Genomic DNA, 23,128 nt, shown 5'->3' on the forward strand with positions numbered 1-23,128 from the left:
TTCTTATTTCTTTTGTTTTTCAGACTTTTGAGTAATTGATGGGACAAACATTCAGGCTCCGTTCAGATGATCCACCTGTAGATTTTTATAAGAACAAGAACAAGCCATCACTATAGTTCTATATTAACTTGTTTTAGTGAGAGAAATTCAGAATCTTGAAGTTAGTATTTATTCAGTATGTGCAAAGTAGGACCCTCCATGCTCTTGCAGTAGAAATCCAACAAACATAAAGTGGGTAATAAACATGCTTTGCTCAGGGAGCCGTTTAAAAGAATCGGACCGTCACGTCATTATTTCCTTCAGTAGCAAAAGAAAAGTCTCGCTATGCATTTGTATTCAGCCCCCTTTTCTTTGACACCCCTAAATAAAATCCCCTGCAGCCTGGTGCCTCCAGCCGCCGCCGTAACGAGTCAGCAGAGACCAACCAGCATCATGAAGACCCAGGATGTTCTGGTGAAGTTTGAAACTGGTCAGGTTGTAAAACAACAAGCCAAGCTCTGAACATCACACCCAGCTCCTTTAACTAGGACATTGTTTATGACTTTGCTTCTTTTAATTAGCGTAGCTTCATCTGTCTGAGCAGACAGCGCTCCAGACAACCTCCAGCTGTTCCTCACATCTGTCAGTTATCTGTAAACGCTGCGAGCGCCGCCGCTCCAACCGTGGATGATGTTTGTCTTCTGAGCTTTATGACGTTTTATGCTGGAATTATTTCCTCCAGGTATCAGATGATCCCAATTTATTCTGACCCAAAAACTGCCACGGTCTTGGTCTGCCTTCATGTCCCAGAGGCTTCTGTACAGTTCGATCCTGACTGCAGGGCCGGCCCAAGGCATCAGCAAACTAAGCGGCTGCTTAGGGCCCCATGAAGGCTTGGGCCGGCCCGGCCTGACCGTCTCCATTAAGATCCATCTTCAAGACAAACTTAGTAGTGATTTGTTTTCTGTCTACAGAGGAACCTTTACGAGCTTCGACTGAGTCTTCTGGCTACGTTTGGACTGATGTGGCTAAAAGACCAGCCTGCAGTGGTTCAGACTGGCTTTACTTGAAATAACTGCTTAGATTTTAATTTCTGAGTTCATTTGTTTCAGAGCTACATGGCAGCTTGTTCCATTCAGAAGGTAAAAACTTCCTGCCTTCCTGAATGAAAGATGTTTTAAGACATTAATTGCTTGTAGCAGTCAAGATTAAAACTGATGCAATCTGGAAGAATTGTGTTTCACAGATGTATAAACTTAGTCATGGATGCTGAACAGACAAATGATGGTGAATTAATATGTTTTAAAATATATGCTAGTGAGGCGCTTCAGGGACAAAAATAAATAAGCTGTGAAATAAAAGACCAAATCTATAAACGTGAGAAGAGCCCAGCACCTGCACAGACATAAGATTCTGTTCATTTATCTGTTTAAATGGCTTTTTGCAGGTTTTTCTGTCTTCACTGCTTAACACCTTATTTATATCACAAATATCTAACTTTAAGACTTTCTATAGTAGCAACAAACCTCAGACTGAGGCATCCACTGAACTGAACAGATTCAGGGTTTTAGCTGATAACCAGCTGATCGGTGGACTGAAGCCTCTGAAGAGCAGAAACGTCCAACATCCGTTACATTTAGGGTTAAATGATGGATAACTAAATGTCAACTACTGTTTTTACCTCCTCAGAAACTCAGGATTTTTCTTTTTGTGGTTTTAATCATTGACATTTTTCATAAATTTGAGGGTCAGATATTCATTATGTATTTTCTATTCTACCTGAATGATCAGTGTGCTGCTGGACTGAATCAAACCCAGGCTACTGAGCCTTGGATGCTAATTTGAAACGCTGAAGGACAGATCATTTTGCTGCAAACAAAATATAAGAAATTTAAAATTATAATTATCAAAAATACATTCGAGGATAAAACCCAGTTACCAGTTTTCTGTGGCTATCCTTGAAAAGATTTAACAAAATCTCATCTTTAATCTTATGTGTAGCTCAATTTGTTAGCTCTGTTTTGTGGATCCAAGAGGAGCAACAATCTGGTTTGAAGTTTTCTTTTATGAAGGTTTATCTGCTTCGCCGTTCCAGGCGTTCATGTGGTTTTCTGGAGTCGTCCTGCCAACAGTCGGCTGTTTTAGTCCTCCGGTCAGAGAAACTAAAGTCTAGCTCAGTTCTGCTCCAAGAGGCCAACACTGTTCACACTTTGGATGTGGACGTCCTCACAACACGCAGTGGAACATTTTCTACCCAATAATAAAGTCTTCAATGTCTGCTAACCGAACATGAGCAGAAAGAAAGGATGGCAAAACAGAAGTGAACCAAATGTCAGTCAGCTGCTGCCGTGGGAAACGACTGAAAGGTTTGTAGATTCTAAAACACTCTCACTTCCTTCACAAAGAAGAATCAAAGACTGCATTCCCAACAGAAGTGATGTCATTTTGTTTTACACTTCCCACATTTCACAGCTGAACTGGAATTACTTCACAGGATACATTTCAGCGGCGTGACATCAGGCAGCACAAAGAGGCCTCACCTGTCTCCACGTGTTTCCTGCATCGGAGGTGATGAACGCGCTCACATTGCTGGTGGTCAGTTCTGAACCGATGGAGCCTGCAGAGGAAATTCACACAAGACAAACCGCATTTGATGACGGGAGCAGCATGATGTGTACGCAGGAGGAAAAGCCTGCTTCAGATCAAATCTAACTCTGATGCAGTGAGGACTGCAGCCAGCGGTGGTCCGCTCTGCAGCTGCTGACTGCGCCTGTAATTACGCCGCCCCTACAGATCTACGCCGCACTGTGACATTTGTGCAGGCTCCCAAATTAACCAATAAATCCTGATTACTGTATTCATCTTTCAGCACTTCGGACCACATTAAGACAAGCTTTCCTAATCCAGTGCAAAAGGCTGTAATTGCTTTAATTCAGCCTGTAATTGGTGCCAGGTGGCAGGTTTTCGAGGCCTGATTGTTCCACAGGAATGAACTCTCCATGAGCGACAATCTCCTTCTCACAACGGGCTCAAAGATCCAGTTTCTGTCTTCAGATTGAGAAGAAAGGTGATCTGTGAAAAGTGACCACCAAAGGTTGAATTTCCCATTAGGTGCATTCTTTTATTTCTCATTTTGCAGCACAATGAGGGTGATAACAATCCCAGCAGCAGTTGAGTTTCAGTTTACAGCGAACAGATCGCCGTTTTATGGCTCCGACTTCCTCTCCTTCATGCGGTCCGGACCATCTGTAGACTTTATCAATGGAAATGCGATCATGATGGCTGAAATCGTTCTAAAATTAGATCCCCGGATGGAGAGGAAGAAGTTATTTCTCCGTTATTTTCCTCCTTCATGACCGCAGCTGGAATAATGACGGATCAAACCAAAAGGGTCGATTGTTGCACTGAGAGCTGTTTAATTCTCTGCTTCACGCTCAGAGTGCCAGCCTGGCCTTCTGCAGACACCTGAGGTGTTTGCTGATGAGTTATTGACAGTGTCGGTCCGTATGGGAGTAAATATCACTGCGGTGTGAATCCACCTGGAAGGCAGCTGATGTCATTTTCCTCCATCTTTCTTTGTTCTTGATGGTTTTTAGCTTGGCATCACTGACGGCTGTTTGGTGGAAACCAGAGGAGGGCAGGCAGAGGCTGGAACAGCAGGCAGAGGGACACCAAGGATTCAGAACCTGAAGGAATTTTATCCAGATTTTATGAGATGGAACAAAACATCTCATCTCTGCTTTCATCATCTGAATAAAGATCTTTGGGAAGCAGAAACAAACAACCCATTTAATCACTGTGAAGCATGGCGGTGGCAGCATCATGCTACGGGGAGGCTTTTCATTTGCAGGGATTATCCTGGAAGGTGCAGAAGATCATTTCATGATTTATGTTTTTCATTCTAGAAGAATAAAATGTTTTTACTCATCAAAAAGAAATATTTTGAACAAATTACTGAACAAACTATTTTTGAAGAGCACAGGTTCCTTCAGCTGGATGGTTTCAGTCTGCAGGGTAGAAAGTTTACACACTTCCACTTGAAGCTGATGCTGCGTTTTAAAATGGCCCAGTCAAAGTCCTGAACCAAATTACATTGACAATTTGAGCCAAGACTATAAAACTGATGTTCAAATCTTAACTGAAATATCGTGTAGAGTAAAATAAAAAATAGAATCTTTCATTAACGTTAGTAGATGAAAGATGATTTTCTTTCCACTTCACATTAAAACCTAATGAAGCTCATCAAACTGTGTGGCTGTAAAGAAACGTGAACAAGATCAAAGAGCGAATACTTCATGTCTGTAACAGTAAATCCGTCTGCAGAGAGTTTGTATCTACATGTTTCTAACTTTAAGCAGGAGATTCTACAGTTCGCCAACATGCAGCACAAAAAGATAATAAAGTTTTTAATGTGATGCTGCAAAATGGATTCATAAGAATCTCAGACTGTAAAACCAGTTAAACAATAAAACCCCCGTAATTAAGTGAACACTGTTAGCAGGTGGTTACATAATTAGCGGATTCGTCTGAAGGAAGGCAGACAGTCGACAGACCGTCAGCGGCGGCAGCGGCGGCTTCCTCACACCCACCTGAGGCGACGATGATCCCCGGCGCCGACTCCCTGCTGGCGATGTTTCCAGATGTGTAGGGGTTGGCAGACACGTGAAGATGGAGATGTAATGAGCAGTACGGCTGCAGAGGGAGAAATCAAAATCTCAATTAGCGAAACCTTCGGGCCGAGCCGCCGGGATCACTAAGAGACGCAGACGCACGCCTCGCCAGTTGCATCGACTCGGATCCGCAAGCCTCCCAAGTCATAAGCTCCATCACAAACACGGCATCCCCATTGGCCGGCCTCACCATTAATTTTGATTGGGTTAACCTTTACCGACACAATTCTCATTACGAGGCGGCGAAATGCCAGTGGAGGAGGCCATGTTGTGACGGGCTGTTTGGAGGTTTATTAAAACTCTGACATTTGCTGACAAATGACTGGATAATATGAGAAGAAGGCAAAAAATGCCTCAGAGTATCTAATTGGTTTGGGTTTTCTTTTTTCTTTTTTTTTGAAAAAAGTGATTATTTCCGGTCTGAGGTTGGGATGAGTTGGGAACGTTCCAGATGAACCGGATTGTTTACTTGGATTGTTGAACTTTAGCGTCTGACTGAAATCTCAGGCGAACGATGAGCTGCCCCAACTTTCAGGAAGACGGACAGATGAAGGAGAGGAGCGCGCTTCTCCATCTGACACCTCTTCTTCTTCCAGTAGCTTAAATGGGAGGTCAGCTTAGTGGACTGAATCAGAACGGCTGACCTTTCAGCTCAGCCGCCTCGGAGCACTCAGCTCTGACGGCCGCGGCTCTCTGAGCGCGGCCTCTCGCTGCTGCTGGGATCAGGCGGCTCCTGTCTCTCAGATGGACGCGCACACATGGATAAAAAAAGAAGCAGCAGCAGCTGAAGCAGCAGCAGCTGAAGCAGCAGCTGAAGCAGCAGCAGCAGCAGCAGCAGCAACGCTCACCAGCACACAGTGGATGCTGTTGCCTCTCAGGTCTCTGCTGGGGGCCTGCAGTAACCTCCAGTCTCTGCCGCGGTTATAAGTGATGTACGTCTTTACTTGGTTATCAGTCTTTTTGTTGGCCAGGAACATGCCCTTTATTCCTGCCACCTGGGGAAGGCAACACAGAAACAGCTTTGAGAGAAACTCAGGCAGATCTCTGAATATTATTCACTTCAGTCGAAACCGGATGTTTACATACATCTCAGAAAACCACACAACCTTTTTATTCCACAAATCAGAATTTAACGTTTCTCAAGAAACGTTATTTCAAGGAATTTTGAAAAAGTAATTGAAATTCAATCACATATATGATCCCAGCTATCAAACAGTGGAATATTCAAATTAGTCTAAAAGGTTCCCATATGGAAAACCAGCAGGTTGCATCGAGCCGTTGACTTTTATTTCATTTTATTCCTCCTGAAGGAACACGTAGCAACAATCACTCACATTACAGAAAACCCTCACACTGAGCAAGCATGTAGCGAGAACCAGAACCAGAACCAGAACCAGAACCAGGCTCGGTACCAGCGGCCATCTGCCACGACTGACTGAAGGTTTGAGAAGACAAAGCAGATGAACAAAAAGGAAAGAGAAGAACTTGTATGTGGTTCTTTATGATGTTAATGAAACGTCTCCATGACGGCAGCATATCCTCAAACCGAAACTAAATATTTAGCTTGTCAGCAACATATTTAGCTCACAAACTAAATATTTACATACAAATGAAATATTTAATTTAACTAAACATTTAACTTGTCTATAAATCTTCAGTTTGGAACTATGATATTTATAGATGTATGTACAACATTATGAAAATATAACTGAAAATGTAAACAGTTGTTTTCTCAATGACAGGCCAAATAAACCAAAACATTTCTGTAATTTTTTACAGTGTAACTTTACAAGCAGCACCTATAAGTCTGACTACCAGCTTTCAGCTGCAGCCAAACGTCACACGGAGCTGATGAAAACACGGCTCAGTGCAAAGCGAGTCGGACGCCGGGCTGATTGCAGCACACACAGCCCTGCTCTGTATTCCTACCAGAACCAAACACAGCGACAAACGCTGAGTGGAAAATGATGGAGCGTCTGGAGACTTGTGAGTAATCAATGTGTGTCTTAAATGAATGTGACTCCCTGCTGGAGGCCGGCGGGGTGCCGCCGCCGGCCTCCAGCGAGTCGCTGCGCCTCCATCAACCCGTGAAACTCCACTTTGGTAATTGGCAGATACTTCATTCTCCCTCGGAGTGAAGATTTAGCATAAGTTTCGTCCCGGGTGGCGACCCCAATCAGGACGGTGGATTTGATTCCATCTCTGCGGCTGCAGGAAGACATGCGCTGCATCATCGCAGGCTTAATTATCAGATCCGCAGATGGAAGTTTTAAATAATGGCAGGTGGTCAAATGATTCAAAAAAATATAAAGATTAGGTAGGTTTCATTAAAAATTAGCTGCTTTTTTCATCAAAGGAAGAGATAATCTTAGCTTCAGGAAAGCTACTATTCCAGGAAGAATTCCCTTTCCTGTCGATGTGGACACTTCAGAGGAAAGTTGCTGGTTTATTTCATCCCCTCTGCCTTCAAGCTCTGATAAATTGATCAAAGTTCTAATAAAACTTCAGACCAGTTGCTTTTAACGTTCACCTCTAACTGAAATCAAAGCGTGTTCCTGGAATGAAAAGCCGAGTCCAGCGGAGAACGGTCCTGTTAAAGCTTGTTTACCTCATAGAGGTCCACCATGACGTTGCCCTCCAGGCCCATGCTGCTGACCACGTTCTCCAGAGCCAGAGTGTAGAAGACGCCCGAAGTGTCCGACACGTACAGGTTGTAGGTTTCATTCTGGTTCCACTCCTGAACAGCAGCCACCACGCGGTTTTCATCTGTACTGATCACATGCAGCTCCTAGGAGACGGACCAGACAATCAGGCTGATGGGCTGGATGGAAAGGTTTGATTTGGTATGGAGGGAGGAGGGGACAGACACATGGACGGACAGATGGAGGGACACATGGAGGGACACATGGAGGGACAGATGGAGGGACAGATGGACGGACGGATGGAGGGACAGATGGACGGACACATGGAGGGACACATAGACGGACAGATGGACGGACAGATGGACGGACACATGGACGGACACATGGAGGGACAGATGGACGGACAGATGGAGGGACACATGGACGGACAGATGGACGGACAGATGGAGGGACAGATGGACGGACACATGGAGGGACAGATGGAGGGACAGATGGACGGACACATGGAGGGACAGATGGACGGACACATGGAGGGACAGATGGAGGGACAGATGGACGGACACATGGACGGACACATGGAGAGACAGATGGAGGGACACATGGACGGACAGATGGACGGACACATGGACGGACACATGGATGGACAGATGGAGAGACAGATGGAGAGACAGATGGACGGACACATGGACGGACACATGGACGGACGGACAGATGGACGGACGGACGGAAAAGTCGTTTGCCTTCTCCATAAGGTCCTGCTTTCATCTGAATATGATGCGCGGTCAGAACCAACCAATCAGAGTTAGTAGGAGGGTCGTAGTGCTGTCCATCAACCTTGTGTACACGCTGCTCACACAGTTGGTTCACCACAACAGAGGCAGCTATGAATGCTCAGACTGGTTAGCGTAGCCACTGATGATGGCGGATAAACAGTTCTCCTGGAACACCAAGTTCTTTCCTTGCAATTAGCATATTTAGCAGTGCATGCACGAGGTTGATTGACAGCATTAAGACACTCTTCTTTGCTCTGATTGGTTGTTTTACATGGGGAGCGTACATTTCTGCAGCTCACTGAGGAGGAGATCAATCTTTTCTTAGATCATCTGTCTCAACATGTTGACAGATTTAACATGTTTTTTTAGATACGTACTTCAGCTGTAACTCAAAGGTCCTGATGAGAGTTTTAACATTCATACTCCGAGTATGAGTGCACCTCAGCTTGCTTTTAATTTGGTCCTTCAATCAAAGTCCTGATTTATTCTGTTTCAATTATAAACCTAAAGACGTTCACATGATCCTTATTGTTCCTGAGCTCCTGCTGGGTTAATCACAGCCATCTGAACGTTTCTGTCGTCTGTGTTTTAACTAAGAGGATGCAGCAATCATTACCACTTGCCAAGAGTTATTGGACAGAAACTATTCGGCTGAGTTCGTGCTGTTAGCTTGGGAGCTTCATCTACCTCTGACTGCTCCAATAATATCTTGCAGCCAGCCTGCAGCTACCCGGGCGCACTGGGCCTGATTGAATAAAACATGTTTAATTGTCAGTAGGGACGTGATAAGCGAGGTCAGGCACACGCGAAGCAGAGCCGAATAACAATCCTGGAAACGCTCTGAGATACTTTTGGCCTTGATTTGCCCGGAAACACCAAAGAAACCATCGCAGGGAGCCAGCGATGAATTGGATCCCGAAACGAGCCGGGAGCTCATTTTGATCCGACGTTTAGATGTACAAACTTCAGCACTGCTGTGCAGAATTTTTGTTCTAACACTTTCTAGGGTTGTGTAATTGCTTTTTAATGGTCAAAGTCTCAGGAGCGCCTGTTGGTGAGCGTTATGTAAGCTGTAACAAAGCGCTGGGCCGTGTTACCTTGGGCAGGGTGTACTTTGGCAGCTTCATCGGGGTAAAGACGTCTCGTTTTGCAGAAACGTAGTAGACCGGCCTCCCTGCAGTGGACACCTTCAGGCACAAACATGACAAACAACATCATATTACACCAAACAACAGAACATAACTGAATATGCCCTGGATGAATCTCCCGCAGCCACAGCGCCGTCCTGGAGCAAACGGACGATTACTTACCTGGACAAACACATACTCATCCTGCACCACCAGGGAATTGGGGTCAATGTATCCGGGGAATGGTTTGCCCTTGTTGGCGTCTGTGCAGTTCTGCAGCTTGCAGGTGACGTACAGCGCCTCTGCTCCCACACACACACAGACACACACACACACACGTCAGGCCGTGGCTTCTGATATGGTTTTAGCCGATGAAGAAAGGCAGCCTTCACCCACAGCTAAGTGCTCTCTTTTGGCCCCGTGTCAGTGAAGTGGCCCCGGTAAGAGATGACAGATGAACCGAGAGGCCGATTGCTTTCCTTGCCTTCAATCACGGCTCTGCGGCCGCACGCCTGTCCCCCACCGCTGGCCTCTGCCAAAAACCTGTCGGCTCCCTCCATACAGGCGTGATCAATGCTGATGGTCTCTGGCTGTGTGACTGTAACACTGTGTGGGGCTGCGTTTGATTGGCTTACCTCTGTCACATCAGGCTCAAACAAAACCAAAAAAAAGAAAATAGATGGCAGTGTGGAAACGAAGAGGAACACAGATAAATTAACCATGTGACCATGTCCAGACAGGGAAACGTGGTCTGGACATGTCCATCCCACGGACAACGTTCTGATGAAAGTCACTGAGGCTTCAGGAACGAATCTGTCCTCAGGGTCTCATGCATAAAACATCCAGAGCTGAGAGATCTGTACGTTTAGAGGCTAACTGCATGAGCAAAGCAGAAATACTACATCACATCCTACATAATGTCCCTCAGTAGTAACAGAGTTCAGTGAAGCTTTATGTATTCCAAGGATTTCTGTGCAGAACAAAGTCATTGTCCTTTTTAAGACGCTTTCGTATCGACGTGATTCAGGTGAGTGAAGTGAATCTACATGTGCACCACTGACCTGAACCGCTGAGCTTTAAAAGCTTTACAAATCCATGCATTACTTTCCCTCCATTGTTCCTGTGGGTCCCTGGACCCGGCCGTCCCTTTACATTATCCTGCAGCAGGACTGTCCAAGAACCCCCCGACTGCTCACTACTTGAGCACAATGCCTCCAGCAGAGCACAAAGACAGCAGGAAAACAGAGCTCTGAACTCAGAATTCAATTACTCACGTCCTTCAGAGATGCTGGTTTCCAGGTGAATTAAGCCCGGCTCTTTGTCCAAACCCATCTTGGACCTGAAAGGCAGACAAATATGTTTCAGGAACATCACTGTTGCTCTTTTCCCATTGGGTGGATGGGAAAAGAAGCTGCTGTCTGACCTGAGAGATTACATGCTGCAAAGTCAGACAAGCTTATAACAACAGAGAGGTTCAGCCAACTGCAGCCACAGCAGCGGTAAATATCAGCAGAGCTGCATGTAGGAATTACTGTCTCCAACACGACGATCTGTGTTCAGCACAGAGCCTCAGGTTGAGTGAGTGATCTAAATGTTCAAAAGACCTTGAAGGTCCTTTTCCTCCCCGAACGAGAGAGACAGAAAGATGTTTCCTCCCATCATTAGAGCAGGAAAACCCATTGATTTTCCTGCTGCAGTCGGGATGCCTGCAGATGGAATAGCATATAATCATTAGGGCATTAAAAATGTATTAAAAAGACTGGAGGATCAGAGGAAGGAGGCGAAGATGAGGAGCTGATGGGAGAAGGTGGAAGGAGACGCGACAACGTTCCGACGGGCCGAACAGATTTCTGGAAGTCTGTGTGTGACGGGCTGAGAAACACCAAAACTCAGATCATTGTTCTTTTATTAACTACATGAGATCAAACAAAAGCTTGAACACGATGGCCTACTTCTCAAATCCATGTTTACATTTTACTAAATAATCCAAAGAATCATCTGAGGCAGGCAGTGGATTATGGGAGAGCAAACCGTGAAGGAAGTTTGCCCCGTCAGGTTTCTGCAAACAGTTTAATGCTTTAAACCCTCCAAGAATTATATTAAAGATAAGTTTAGTTTAAAGAGGTTTTCAAAATATCACTTTATTTATTCAGGGGAAAGTTAGTGGAAGTCAAAAGTACATGATTCCCCTAAATGTAGTAAATGTTTGTTCCATTCTTGGCAACAAGTGTTTACAGCAACACTGACAGCAACTCAGTTTCAGTCCAGGTTTGGACTAGGCCACTCCAGAACCCTTTTTTAGTCATCTTGATGTTCGTTTATCACTGCCTTGCTTCATAACTCCGGTCTGTTTCACCTGAAGGCCATGAAATGATGACCTGGACAACAACAGAGCCTCTCCTGGACAATGTTCTGGTCGGGAGCAGAAGAAGTCCAGGTTCTGACCAGAGCGGAGAGACGCCCAGACATCAAACCTCCTCCATGTCTGGCTCGTCATACGTTTTCTGAGATGCTGCTCGTTTATGCCAGATGTAGCGAGACACAGATGAAACTGGAATAAGATATTCCAGTTTCAAACCTCAACATGTTTTTGACAAATAAAAGATGTGACTTTATGTTCCTTTTAGTCAGCATCAGTTCTGACCTGGAAACTCTCACAAGGTGCCTGGAGAGGAACAACAATCTGGTGAGGTGAAACTCCAACAACACTCAAAATACCGATTAAACAACATCAGCCAGTATTTACATGAGAAAACAAAGTTATCCACCGATGTTAGTTTCCTCTGCAAAATGGTCCCAGAATCAGTCCCTGTCTGCTCTGCGGTGTCAGAGGACTGACTGACAGACCCGCCAGCAGGTCACGTCTGCACATCTAACAGCTGTCACTCTGACAACTTAACAACTTTTCAGACACAAAAATCAGTATGAGCCAAAATCGCATCAGCAGGTCAGGCTTTGTAAAGATCGGCCAGAAAACTGCAATCGGTTCGCCTCTAGTCGAAGCTCATTCATGATTTAACAAGTGGAAGTATTACAGGTTGGTTTATTTCTGAATAAAGGGCATCATCATCTCAAAGCTGCATTTTCCAACTACTTTGATATTAAAAGTCATTATCTGAAACATTCATTCTGGCAAAAAAAACAAAGAAACAGAAGAAATCAGTAGGAGAGCAAATACTTTTTCCAAGAAAGTTCAAATGAAGCCCAACAGCAGCGTCTGTGTCTGCGCTGAGGTCAGAGCCAGTAGGAGCAAAAGAGCCGGTGTCATGAGAGGGAGCTCTTGTTCCAGGAAACACACACACACACACACACACACACACACACACACACACACACACACACACACACACACACACACACACACACACACACACACACACACACACACACACACACACACCCACACACGCACACACACACACACACACACACGCAGCTCCTAAATGTTCCTGCAGAGTTGATCAGTGTCATATGCAAATGGCTGCAGTCTCCGAGCTCCCAAACTGATTATAGCCGCATCCTATGGAGGTTAGCAGCGAGTCGCTCAGCGCCTCTCAGGTTCTCCGAATCACAAATGAGCTTACACATGTTCCGTGGCTGCATGTGCAGCAGACATAAGCTCCCCGAGCAGCTTCATTACCAGGGCTAGCACAACTCCAACCGCACAGCGCGCAGCCCAAAATAGAACCCTGACAGCATCGGCAGCATCAGCCCTGAGGCCCGCTCCACTCCTGGCAGCGCGGCTCGTTACCACGGCGCCGCTCCTCTGCACTCTGCTGAGGTGAAGACCATTTGTCATGTGTTGGTTACTGGATGAAGACATGCAGAAAGCAACTAACTTTGACACAACTTGTGAAGAGGGAGCACAACAGAGTCATGCAGCAGGAACACAAAATGTTTCTGTAGATTTTATGAAAGAAATGATGGTCGGTGTCCTGAGGAAAGCATCTATCCCACAAATCTTTGTATTTCTATATTTTGTTCCAAAATTAATTGGGAAATTATCAAAACACAAATGATTCCATTCTAATGTCTCTGTATTTGGTTGCTTGTCACTCCTGAATGTTTCAAATCAAATAGTCTAGATTTCTGGACGGTGAGGCTCCCAGCATAAAACTTCAGTTTTTCTGAAGCTCATCAAAACATCAGTGAAAAAGTTTTTATCCAGGAATAATTTGGATTCACCCTCTACTGCCAACAGACTGCACTGGTTTACCGTCACACCCAGTTAGGACTTTTAGTGGTTCATGCTGCTTGTGGAAGCTGTCGACAACTCAACTGGAGAAACATTATGCTTCTTTATGGTTATGCAGATTATAATGCAACAATTCTGCATTAAAAAAATAATTTATTGGCTGAATGCAACATTTTTATTTTCTTAGAAACTTTTATCTGTGAGCTGCAATTCTCACAATTAACACTAGAAATATATCAAGCTGTGTGCAACGAGTTTACATGATTTCAGCTGAATTAGTGGAATAAATGAACTTTTGATCATATTCTAAATCAACCATCCAACACATTGATGATCAGTCTTACACATGAATAATCTGCACAACCTCTTATTCAGTTCTAATTATAATTTGACATCTTTACCACCTGCATAAAAGAAAACGACAATAACTGACGTGTTTATAGTTTCGTAGAAAACGTCCTCGGCTCCCTGCGCTCTCTTCCAAACAGTTGATCAAATTTATTTGGCACAAAACAATCCAGCTTCAATTAATATGCAGCAATTAGAGCCACCAGATTAATCAGTTCTATAATGAAATCTGAATTTCAGAATGTGCAATTTGTCATTATTTATATGAACCAATGTTTGAAGTTATTGCTGTGATGATAATGTGACACATTTACTCTGCAGCAGCTGACAAATAACATAAAAAGGTGCTAATTAAATGATGTGCAGGTTTTTTCTGAATTAAGGTGCATTTTCTGACTGTTATATTAGAAACAGGTAATTTTACACAAATGGATTATTAGCAATTGGATTTGAAGTTCAATATTTTTGAGATTTTGTTGAAATTTACCTAATAAACAGAAACAAACACCCATTAAGAGCAAAATGAGCTAAAATCTAGTCTAAGATTCGCTGCTACTCCTCCCATCAGCTCCTGCAGTTATTGTGTGTGTTGATTAATTCTCAGGTTTATTTGGTAAAGTAGCCATTTAAAAGCATCTCTGGCTGTGGAGCCTCACTCCTGTGCTTTTTAATGTTCAAATTTTAATTTATGAAATGGAAAAAGTCTCCCATAGAGCACGTGTAGCTCTTTATCTTCTCTCACAGTTTGTATTTGGCTTCTTGGGGACAAATTCAAGAAAAATATAAAAAGGAGATTATTGTTGTTTTCTGGCACAAAACCAGCAAAAGAATCTCATCATCTCATTTTTGTATTTGTTAAAAACATCAGTGTTAGTCCAGAAACATTCTTCACAACATTTCATAACAAGAAGCAGAAAAAATATTAATATTAGAGACAAAAAAAAACTTTTTTATTCTTAAAATGTCAATATCACAACAGGTCTGATAAAATCATTTAAACATCCTGGTTTTAATGAATAATGGACAAAATGCATTAAAAAACAGTTTCATTGTAAACTTTTCTTATAGAAATAAATTATATTTAGACATTCTGTTTTTCGAAAATGACATTTGATGATTAATCATCAGCTTTAAATGGTATAAACAAAGTAAAGTGAACAGGTTGTTATCATGATTACTTACCAATAGAAACGATTAGGAGCCACTTTCTCGTGCACCAGCTGCCATCTTCTTCCAAACTCAACAGAACTGTAAAGCTATAAAAATATTAAAATAAAAGTTAATCCAACAATCATTTTGCTGCATAAGCTCATAAAATAAGACCCAAAGTGCACAAGGCCAAGCAGATGAGCTCTGCGCTCAGACGTCAGCATCCTGAGCCAAAGTAAGAACTACTAACTTCAATAAATTTAAATATTATTGAAAATAATTTATTTCAGAAGCTTTATCACTATTTCAAACACATTATGTAGAAAAATTACACACAGACGGATGTTTGAAAGTCTTCATTTCTGTTAATTACGATAATTTTCCGCTTGATTAATGAAATAACATGACATTTAAAATTAGAATATTACATCACACCAATAAAAAATACAGCCTTCATAAAAAAAGTATGTTTAATGCCCAATTAAAGGTTGTCGGCTTTCAAAAGGTACGTTTAATGAGTTAAACGAGCCTCGTGGGAATATTCATACTCTAATTTACTGACTGTGACGACTCTAAGACATTTTGTGGACTCAGATTTCTGCAGGAGAATGTCACAGTTCTGCAGAGGAGAGTTATTAAAGACGAGAGCAGATGACAGCGGTGGCCTGAGTGCAATCAAAGAAGCTGAACATGAAACAAGAAGCGCTGGTTTGTTCCTCTGATCATCTGCTGAGATTTCAGCAAAAGCAGGTTTGAGAAGCCGTCTTGAAATATAAAGACATATCGTTTTGTTCTTCTTTAAACGCCTAAAATAACTTTGAGTTGTACAAATGTGTTAAAATAAAGTTTGATTTGAAATCAGTTTGGTTTTGAAGGCTAGTCGACAAACAGAGGAAAATGTATCCTTAAAGTTTCTGGTGTCTAAATTTAGTCGTTGAACTTTTTGTATTTTTCTGGATGAAACATGAGAAAAACACAAAGATGACAAAAAATAACATTGGAATTCTAATTATTTTTATGATAAATTATCAATTACTAAATGATAACATCCATCCATCCATCCATCCATTTTCTTGACACCCTTGTCCCTCGGTGGGGTCGGGAGGGTTGCTGGTTTCTCTCCAGCTACCAGGCGAGAGGCGGGGTCACCTGGACAGGTCGCCAGTCTGTCGCAGGGCAACACAGAGACACACAGGACAAACAACCATGCACACACACACTCACACCTAGGGGCAATTTGGAGAAGCCAGTTAATCTGACAGTCATGTTTTTGGACTGTGGGAGGAAACCGGAGTACCAGGAGAAAACCCACCATGCACAGGGAGAACATGGAGACTCCATGCAGAAAGACCGGGAATCGAACCCAGAACCTTCTTGCTGCAAGGCAACAGCTCTACCAACTGCGCCACTGTGCAATGATAACATATAAATTATATTTTAAATGTATAAAGTATATAACAGGCATGTTACAATTATGTAATAAAAAGCAGAAAAACCTTTTTAGAGCATTTTATAATTTATTTTGGTAGGACATTAAATGACACTGCACTTATGTTTATATCTTTATCTATTCATTTATTGATTTACTTTTTCTTTACCATCACAGAATGAAGTTATTCTCACTTTTCATTTTTTTAATCTGCAACCTTTAGAGACTGAAATAAAAGGATTTAATCCTCAAACACGTGAACTCAGCTATAAAACAAAGATAAATCTGTTTACTGTGCAGCTTACAAACACAAACTAGTTTCAATGTTAAACTCTGACTTTTCCGTTTTGAGCGTGAGCAGTGATGCACAGCGTGTAAACAGTTATTTATCAGTGGATATCCAAAATGTTTGTTTTCTAATTACATCTGTGCTCAGAATAACAACATCATCCCAAATGGATCATCTCTGCTGAAAAGTCTGATATTTACCTCTGCAGATAAAATGATAATTTTACATCAGATTGTTCTCCAGTGGACAGTTACTGACCCTTTCTAGGAATGAAATGTCGCTGCTGGGGAAGCTGTTCACAGAGAGATTCATACAAGTATGTCAAAGGAAAGTTAAGCAGGAGGAAAAACTTCTGGATGTATTTCTGCTTCAACACCCCTGAGTTAAATATGAAGTCATTAGAAAGACCTGAGAGTCCATAAAAATACTTTACTGGTATTTAAATATATTGATCAGCACCACCTTCATGTTTCACTATTGGCTTCTTCTCAAAAGGTTATTTTCCTGCATTTGGGTTAAACCCGTTCAGGTGTCCAAATACTCCAGAATCGGAATCGGAATGCTTTCATTTGAGTCCAAACAGGCGGGCTGCAGCCGTCACATTTACACTCAGCTGCTTTAAGAAGTCATTTATTAAATGTTTCCTCCCGTTTCAGCTCAGCTTCCTCTGATCGCTGCAGATTTCTGTCAACATATTTCATCCTGTTTAAGCTGAACTAACTAGAACCAGTTTAAGGTCACCAGTGTTCACACTCACATCAACCGTTGGCTGCAGATTTATTTAAATGTCTGAAGTTAGAAAAGCCACATTTTGAGTAATGATGATGGACACCTGATGTTATACATCCATGTCATTTTACATCTTTTCTTCTGTTTTTAGTTTTTATTCTCACTACCGGCTATTTTTATGACTTTATACAGACTTATTGTTAAAACAGACATATTTGTAAAGTGTCCCAATTTTACTGTATGAATGTATTCAATGAAATCCCAGTTAAAAGTTAATCAATACAAATATATTTTTGAAAAATCAAGCTGTAATGTGTTCTAATACACATGAAAACAAATATCACTGATTGCTATTAATATGCATGCATGAAGCTGGCTAAGCAGATGCAAGAAAAAGGAAGAGAGCAGAGAACTGGGGCAGGAGGAAATCACTTTGACTAATTACCCTCCTAAAACGAGTTAGTGTGTTTCCCAGTAAGAGCAGAGGCAGAGAGCAGGAGCCGGAGGAGGTGAGGCGGCTGCTGGTGGGGCGGAGGGGCCGCCGCCGCCGCCTCTGAAAGGTCTCTCAATCAACAAATGTGGCAGCTCTGCCAAAAAGAGGGCAGGCAAAGTGAAAGAGAAGCAGTTTTAGGGTGGAGAGGAGCTTGAGTTGGTGGGAGTGGCGGACGATGAGGGAATGAATTATCCATTCCTTCCCTTTTCCCAAGGAAATATACTCGGCTTTGGTTAGTTATGCAACATAACGATGGAGGGAACCAACAGTAGTTCTGCTAACACTGTTGACCCTTTGCATATATGTCTCCTAATCATGTTGAGGCGCCATGACGGACGTCAGCAGTGAGGGATGAACAGACACACTGACTGTTTTCTCCAGTTTCTACTGGTTCAAGCCGATGCGTCTGTGGAAGAAGCTCATCTATCTGGGCCTCGGTTTTCACAGAGAGCCAATAACGGAGCCTGAATTCTGCCTCCTGACTTCTTTATTGATTTGCCTGAATTCTTTCCACATGATTTATGCCACCATGTCATGAACCGGGTTTTCTCTTGCACCAGAGAAAACTGAAAGCATCCAAAAGTCCAGGTGCTGAGAGGCGTTTTCATACATGCTCGGCTGCATCATGGTGGGGCTTTTTCTCCATGGTAACCAATGATTAGATGTGAACATTTTCTATATTTGATTGCATCACTGATATGAATGAGTGTTTCTCTTCTTAGCTTGTAAAAACTGTTTGCTGTAAATTCAGAGGGCTGCTAATCCTTTGACGGCTTTTTCCTTCAACATCTAAAGACTTAGGATAAAATGACAGCTTGGTTTGCATCCTGTCTGTCTGTGCAGCATCAACTGTCTGTCTGTGCAGCATCAACCCACAGCAGCCATTTACAGAGGGATCAATAAACAAAGTGACTCTCAGGAGTCTGTGCAGGTTGTTGCTTCCTGACGTCATGCGCATCATGTGCAGAGGCTCAGTGTCATCGTGGTGTTCAGCAGAATGTTAAGTTGCTAAATGGATAAATTCAGTCATGATGCCCCCCATGTGTCAATGACTCAGCATGTCATGCCGCTCTCCCATCTGCGCTGCATGGTTTCCCTTCAGGAAGTGATTCTTTGGAACAAACTCGAACTCGAGTTTTCAGACGATTTATTTAATTTCCATAACCGACTCAGTGATGCGGCTCCGCCTACTGAGGAGACCAATCACAGCAAAGTGTAACAAATATCCACCAAGACCTGACCTCAATAATATAAAACAAATATGTGAATGTTTTAATGCTTCACTAGGAACCAGTTATTATAAACCACACTAATCCTACTTGTTGTAAATAAACAGTTTCATCATCAGCCAACCTTCCATGCTGATGAGGTGAATGTTAAAGTCTGACTGGATCTGAACTGGACTCCTCTCTCCGTTTTGCAGGAGGAGTCGCTTCTGCTTCCAGTTCACTTCAACTTTATTGATAAAGATAAATAAACCCAATCAGAGGCAGATTTAAAGTCAATCCCATCCAATTCAAGTTGATCCCTTTTATCAAACAATCCAGTCAAGTTCAATTTATTATTCAAATTGGCTAAAAAGTTTTCTATCAAAGGAAACCCGGCAGACTGACAGAACCACAGGAACGCTTTCTGTCTGTCTCACCAGCTCTGTTACTTTGTACGAAAAGGAAGCAGATATGAAACATCAGGACATTACATTTAATTTGTTTTCAGCCGCAGCTGCTGAGATTTCATTGGTTTTAAACACCAGACAGCAAACAGAAAGTCTGGAATGAGCCTTTAGCTGCAGCTCAGCCACCTTCTGACTGAAGAACACAGAACCTTCTTCATATTTACCTCCATATTTCACCTTCTAGCTGATTAATAACCTCAGTCAGGTTCTCTACAACAGGATCTACAGGCTGCAGCTGCTGTGGCTCCATTTCATGGATCTCTGCTTCACATAAGACACATTTAACCTCAAGTCACCGACTCTCACCTTTAAATCTGTCTTCTCCCAAACCGCTGTGTTTACAGCGATGTCACGGGTTTGATCCCTCACACAAGCTTCTACATTTATCTTAGTTTGGTATTTCTTTAATAAAATATAACTCAGAATGTTCACATAATTAATGAGGACAGTTGGATTTTTTTCCAATGTTCTTAATCCTCTGGAGCTATTCTGCAAAGAATCATGGGATATTTTATTTTATTTTATTTTATTTTCACAGACGGATCCAAAAGTCCTGCAGCTATAAAAGCAGAGAGAAACTATTGTACAAGTTATTGATGAAGGTGAGATGAGTGCAAATATATGCCACACTTTTAAGAATTTTCCAGTTAAAAACCAGGTAGAATTTAAATTCCACTTTGATTCATTACATGAAACCAACTAAATGTTGCAACACAAGAAAATATGAAAAGTTCAGAGCATTGTTTCTCAGACAATGATTCCTAAAATAAAAACTTTAAATTGCATATCTGGAGCTTTTTGTTTGTTTTTTCTGTTAGGCTGCAGATTAAATTTCATAGAAGAGAAACATTCAGAGTAATGAATAAAATCCCTTCAGTTTATGGATGTTTCTGATGCGGTTACTTCTGTTTCAGTGACATAATTAATCAATTTAGTTTATAAGATGATTTCCAGCTTTAAGCTGCTGCTGCAGTGCTTCATCCTCCTGCAGCGACTGTCAGACTTTTCCTTTCATCAGAGCTGCACCTGTTCTCCGGCTGACCCGTCACCGGCCTCCTGCGGAGCATCAGTCCTCCAGCTAAGAGTCACTGATGTGGTCGAGGCTCTTCCTCTTTAAAGGACCTGCACTCATGTCCTCTCCCTCACCTTTTGGTCGTGGCTGTATGCCAGGATCCAGTCCTCCTGCTCGGGGTGAAACAGGAGGCTCAGGATGTAGAAGTTGAGTCGGTACTTCTGGTATGTGGCTCCTTCATCAGAGCTGATCAGGAGGCTGCTCTCTATCTCCGGATCCGTCAGCAGCATAATCTTTAAAAGAAACACAAGATGATGAGAATACAAAGCATTTGGTTATGATGAGCATGACGGCAGAAAGTACAGGACCCAAAACATTTGTTCCTGCGGACGAAACGACCTGAGCGCTGAAGAGCTGAAAGCAGCAGACAGAACTGATCATTAATAATTCAACCAGAGACGGTTTATGGGCGGCCCAGTCCAAATTTAACTGGCTCTGCGGTTTTTAAAGGATTAAATTGTTTTTCTATCTCATCAGGTCAGAGTAGAAGAACTGGAGCGAACTGTTAAAAAACTGACTCAATCTAAGATTACGACCTGAAACTCTACTTTCTTCTCCAAATGTGGCTCAAAATCTAGAAAAGAAAACAAAGATAATAAAAACTGCAACACGGCATCAACAGTTTTCTACAAAACCCGTCAGGGTTAGAAAGTTTTCAGCCCCTGTGGGCGGCTCAAGTTCTGTTCAGAGAGCCAGTCACACTGAAAGATTAAAATCCATAACCAACATATTCTATTCTGGAAAACACTCCAGCTGTAATCCTCGTTAACGGCCACACACACCGACTCACAGTCCAATACTGTAAATGTTTAGCCGCCAGCTCATAACAGACAAACTGCAAGGTCAGCACTTTGTATTGCTGCACTCATTCCATGATGTAATTTCCATTGGGGATTGGTGTGTGTGTGTGTGTGTGTGTGTGTGTGTGTGTGTGTGTGTGTGTGTGTGTGTGTGTGTGTGTGTGTGTGTGTGTGTGTGGGGGTGGGTGTGTGTGTGTGTGTGTGTGTGTGTGTGTGAGGTGGGGGGTTCAGTTCTGCTTCTGTCCTGCATCAATATGAAGAAAAGACGATGTGAAAACGCTGATACACTCAGCTTTATTGTCTTCATCGCTCAAAGCGAAACGCGTGCGGAGCAGCAGGAAGTGCTGCAGGGAATCGACTGAAAGTTTTAACGCGCCTTTTGTTTCCGGCTCTGGGGAAGCCATTTTACCCACAGGTGATGTTCCACTGCCTGACAAAACGCCAGAGTGCAAAGAAACAAGTTTTTAACACATACTACCGTTTGAGCACCACGTCTGGATGTCCCAGGGAATTTACAGATAATCATGGTACCAAGTCAGAACCCACTGAGACCCAAAACATCCACCTGGGTTACATCGGAAAGACTGTAATAAACGAGTGTAATTTGGAAGTAAAGGGTGTTTCCATGTGTTGCTCCCATCAGAAACAGAAATCAGGGAACTGTGGACGTTAAGCTTATGGATCTCATTTGGGAAGTTTTAAAAGCAGAACCAGTCCAGAAACCTTCAGCTCACCCTGAGGAAGACTCTGAGGAAGAAATGAGGAAGACCTGCAGCTTGATTAAAGCTCCGTCTGAGCTGAGGGATTCTCAGTCCTGCACTCGTTGCCTCAGTGACCCAGTCCTCATTAAGAGACCAAACGAAGTTTATCTAACTGTCTTATATAGAAACCCATATACAGGTGAAGGTGTTTTGGTTATATATATATATATATATATATATATATATATATATATATATATATATATATAGGCCTGTCAAGATAACAAATTTTGCTGGACAATTGTCTAAAAAATTATTGCGATAAACGATAATATTGTTTCAAGACCTTTTGACACCGATTTAATGGAAATGACTTGACTAATAATGCAGGTGATTTCCTGATAGATACACTTTATTTTCAAAAGAACACATAACACTGGAATTAAACAAAACAAACAAAACCAAAAATAAAATGGATTCTCAGTCTCCATTAACAAAAACGTACTTGAATAAAAAGTAAACAACATAAAACCAAAGTAGAAATAAATACTGCATTCAACCAAAAGAGTGCAGATTATGAAGTCTGTATATTATATTCCCCTTCAGTAATCACTAGATTTAGATAGAGTAGATGGGCACATCCCACTACCTGATGCAATAATTCATATTACAATATTTTTTTTTGCCCCTATTTTCCCCTTATGATAATCTTAGATCGTTGGTCGATCTAACCGATCATCCTGCAGTGTGTGGTGGGTTACGGTAGATCGTCAGCCGTTCCGATCTAAATCAGGGGTTTTCCCCGGAGCTTAACGCTGAATGTGACAGGCAGCCAATCAGAAAGCGCGGATTCTCCTCCTGCTTTCTGAGGGGAAATTACGGAGGGGAATCCCAACCAGCGCAACCCGAAGTCCAGCGGACATCGGAGATGATATGTGGAAACATAATTAATATTTGTTCAACATTTCGTGCAAAGAATACAGAAATGACAAGGAGAGTTGGAGCCAAATTGGTACCCGGTAAATTTTCAGCTGTTCATCTTTAACGTGACATAAAT

General features: G+C 42.5%; 1 protein-coding gene across 7 annotated transcripts in view; it reads right to left on the reverse strand.

Moving 5' to 3' along the window:
* Positions 1-23,128, reverse strand: part of sorcs1 (sortilin-related VPS10 domain containing receptor 1) — a 163,740-nt gene that overhangs the window by 28,034 nt on the left and 112,578 nt on the right. For all 7 annotated transcript variants that reach the window (XM_008422146.3, XM_081611723.1, XM_081611718.1 and 4 more), the window contains exons 4-12: positions 20,645-20,803; positions 14,917-14,990; positions 10,466-10,530; positions 9,375-9,493; positions 9,162-9,251; positions 7,258-7,437; positions 5,498-5,644; positions 4,569-4,671; positions 2,520-2,596 (exon numbers count right to left, since the gene is read on the reverse strand). In XM_008422146.3, coding sequence (XP_008420368.2) covers positions 2,520-2,596; positions 4,569-4,671; positions 5,498-5,644; positions 7,258-7,437; positions 9,162-9,251; positions 9,375-9,493; positions 10,466-10,530; positions 14,917-14,990; positions 20,645-20,803 — 1,014 coding nt within the window. The remainder of the gene's footprint in view (positions 1-2,519; positions 2,597-4,568; positions 4,672-5,497; positions 5,645-7,257; positions 7,438-9,161; positions 9,252-9,374; positions 9,494-10,465; positions 10,531-14,916; positions 14,991-20,644; positions 20,804-23,128) is intronic.

Source organism: Poecilia reticulata, chromosome 1 (genome assembly GCF_904066995.2).
Source record: "Poecilia reticulata chromosome 1, P_reticulata-male-v2, whole genome shotgun sequence".
Lineage (NCBI taxonomy): Eukaryota > Metazoa > Chordata > Actinopteri > Cyprinodontiformes > Poeciliidae > Poecilia > Poecilia reticulata.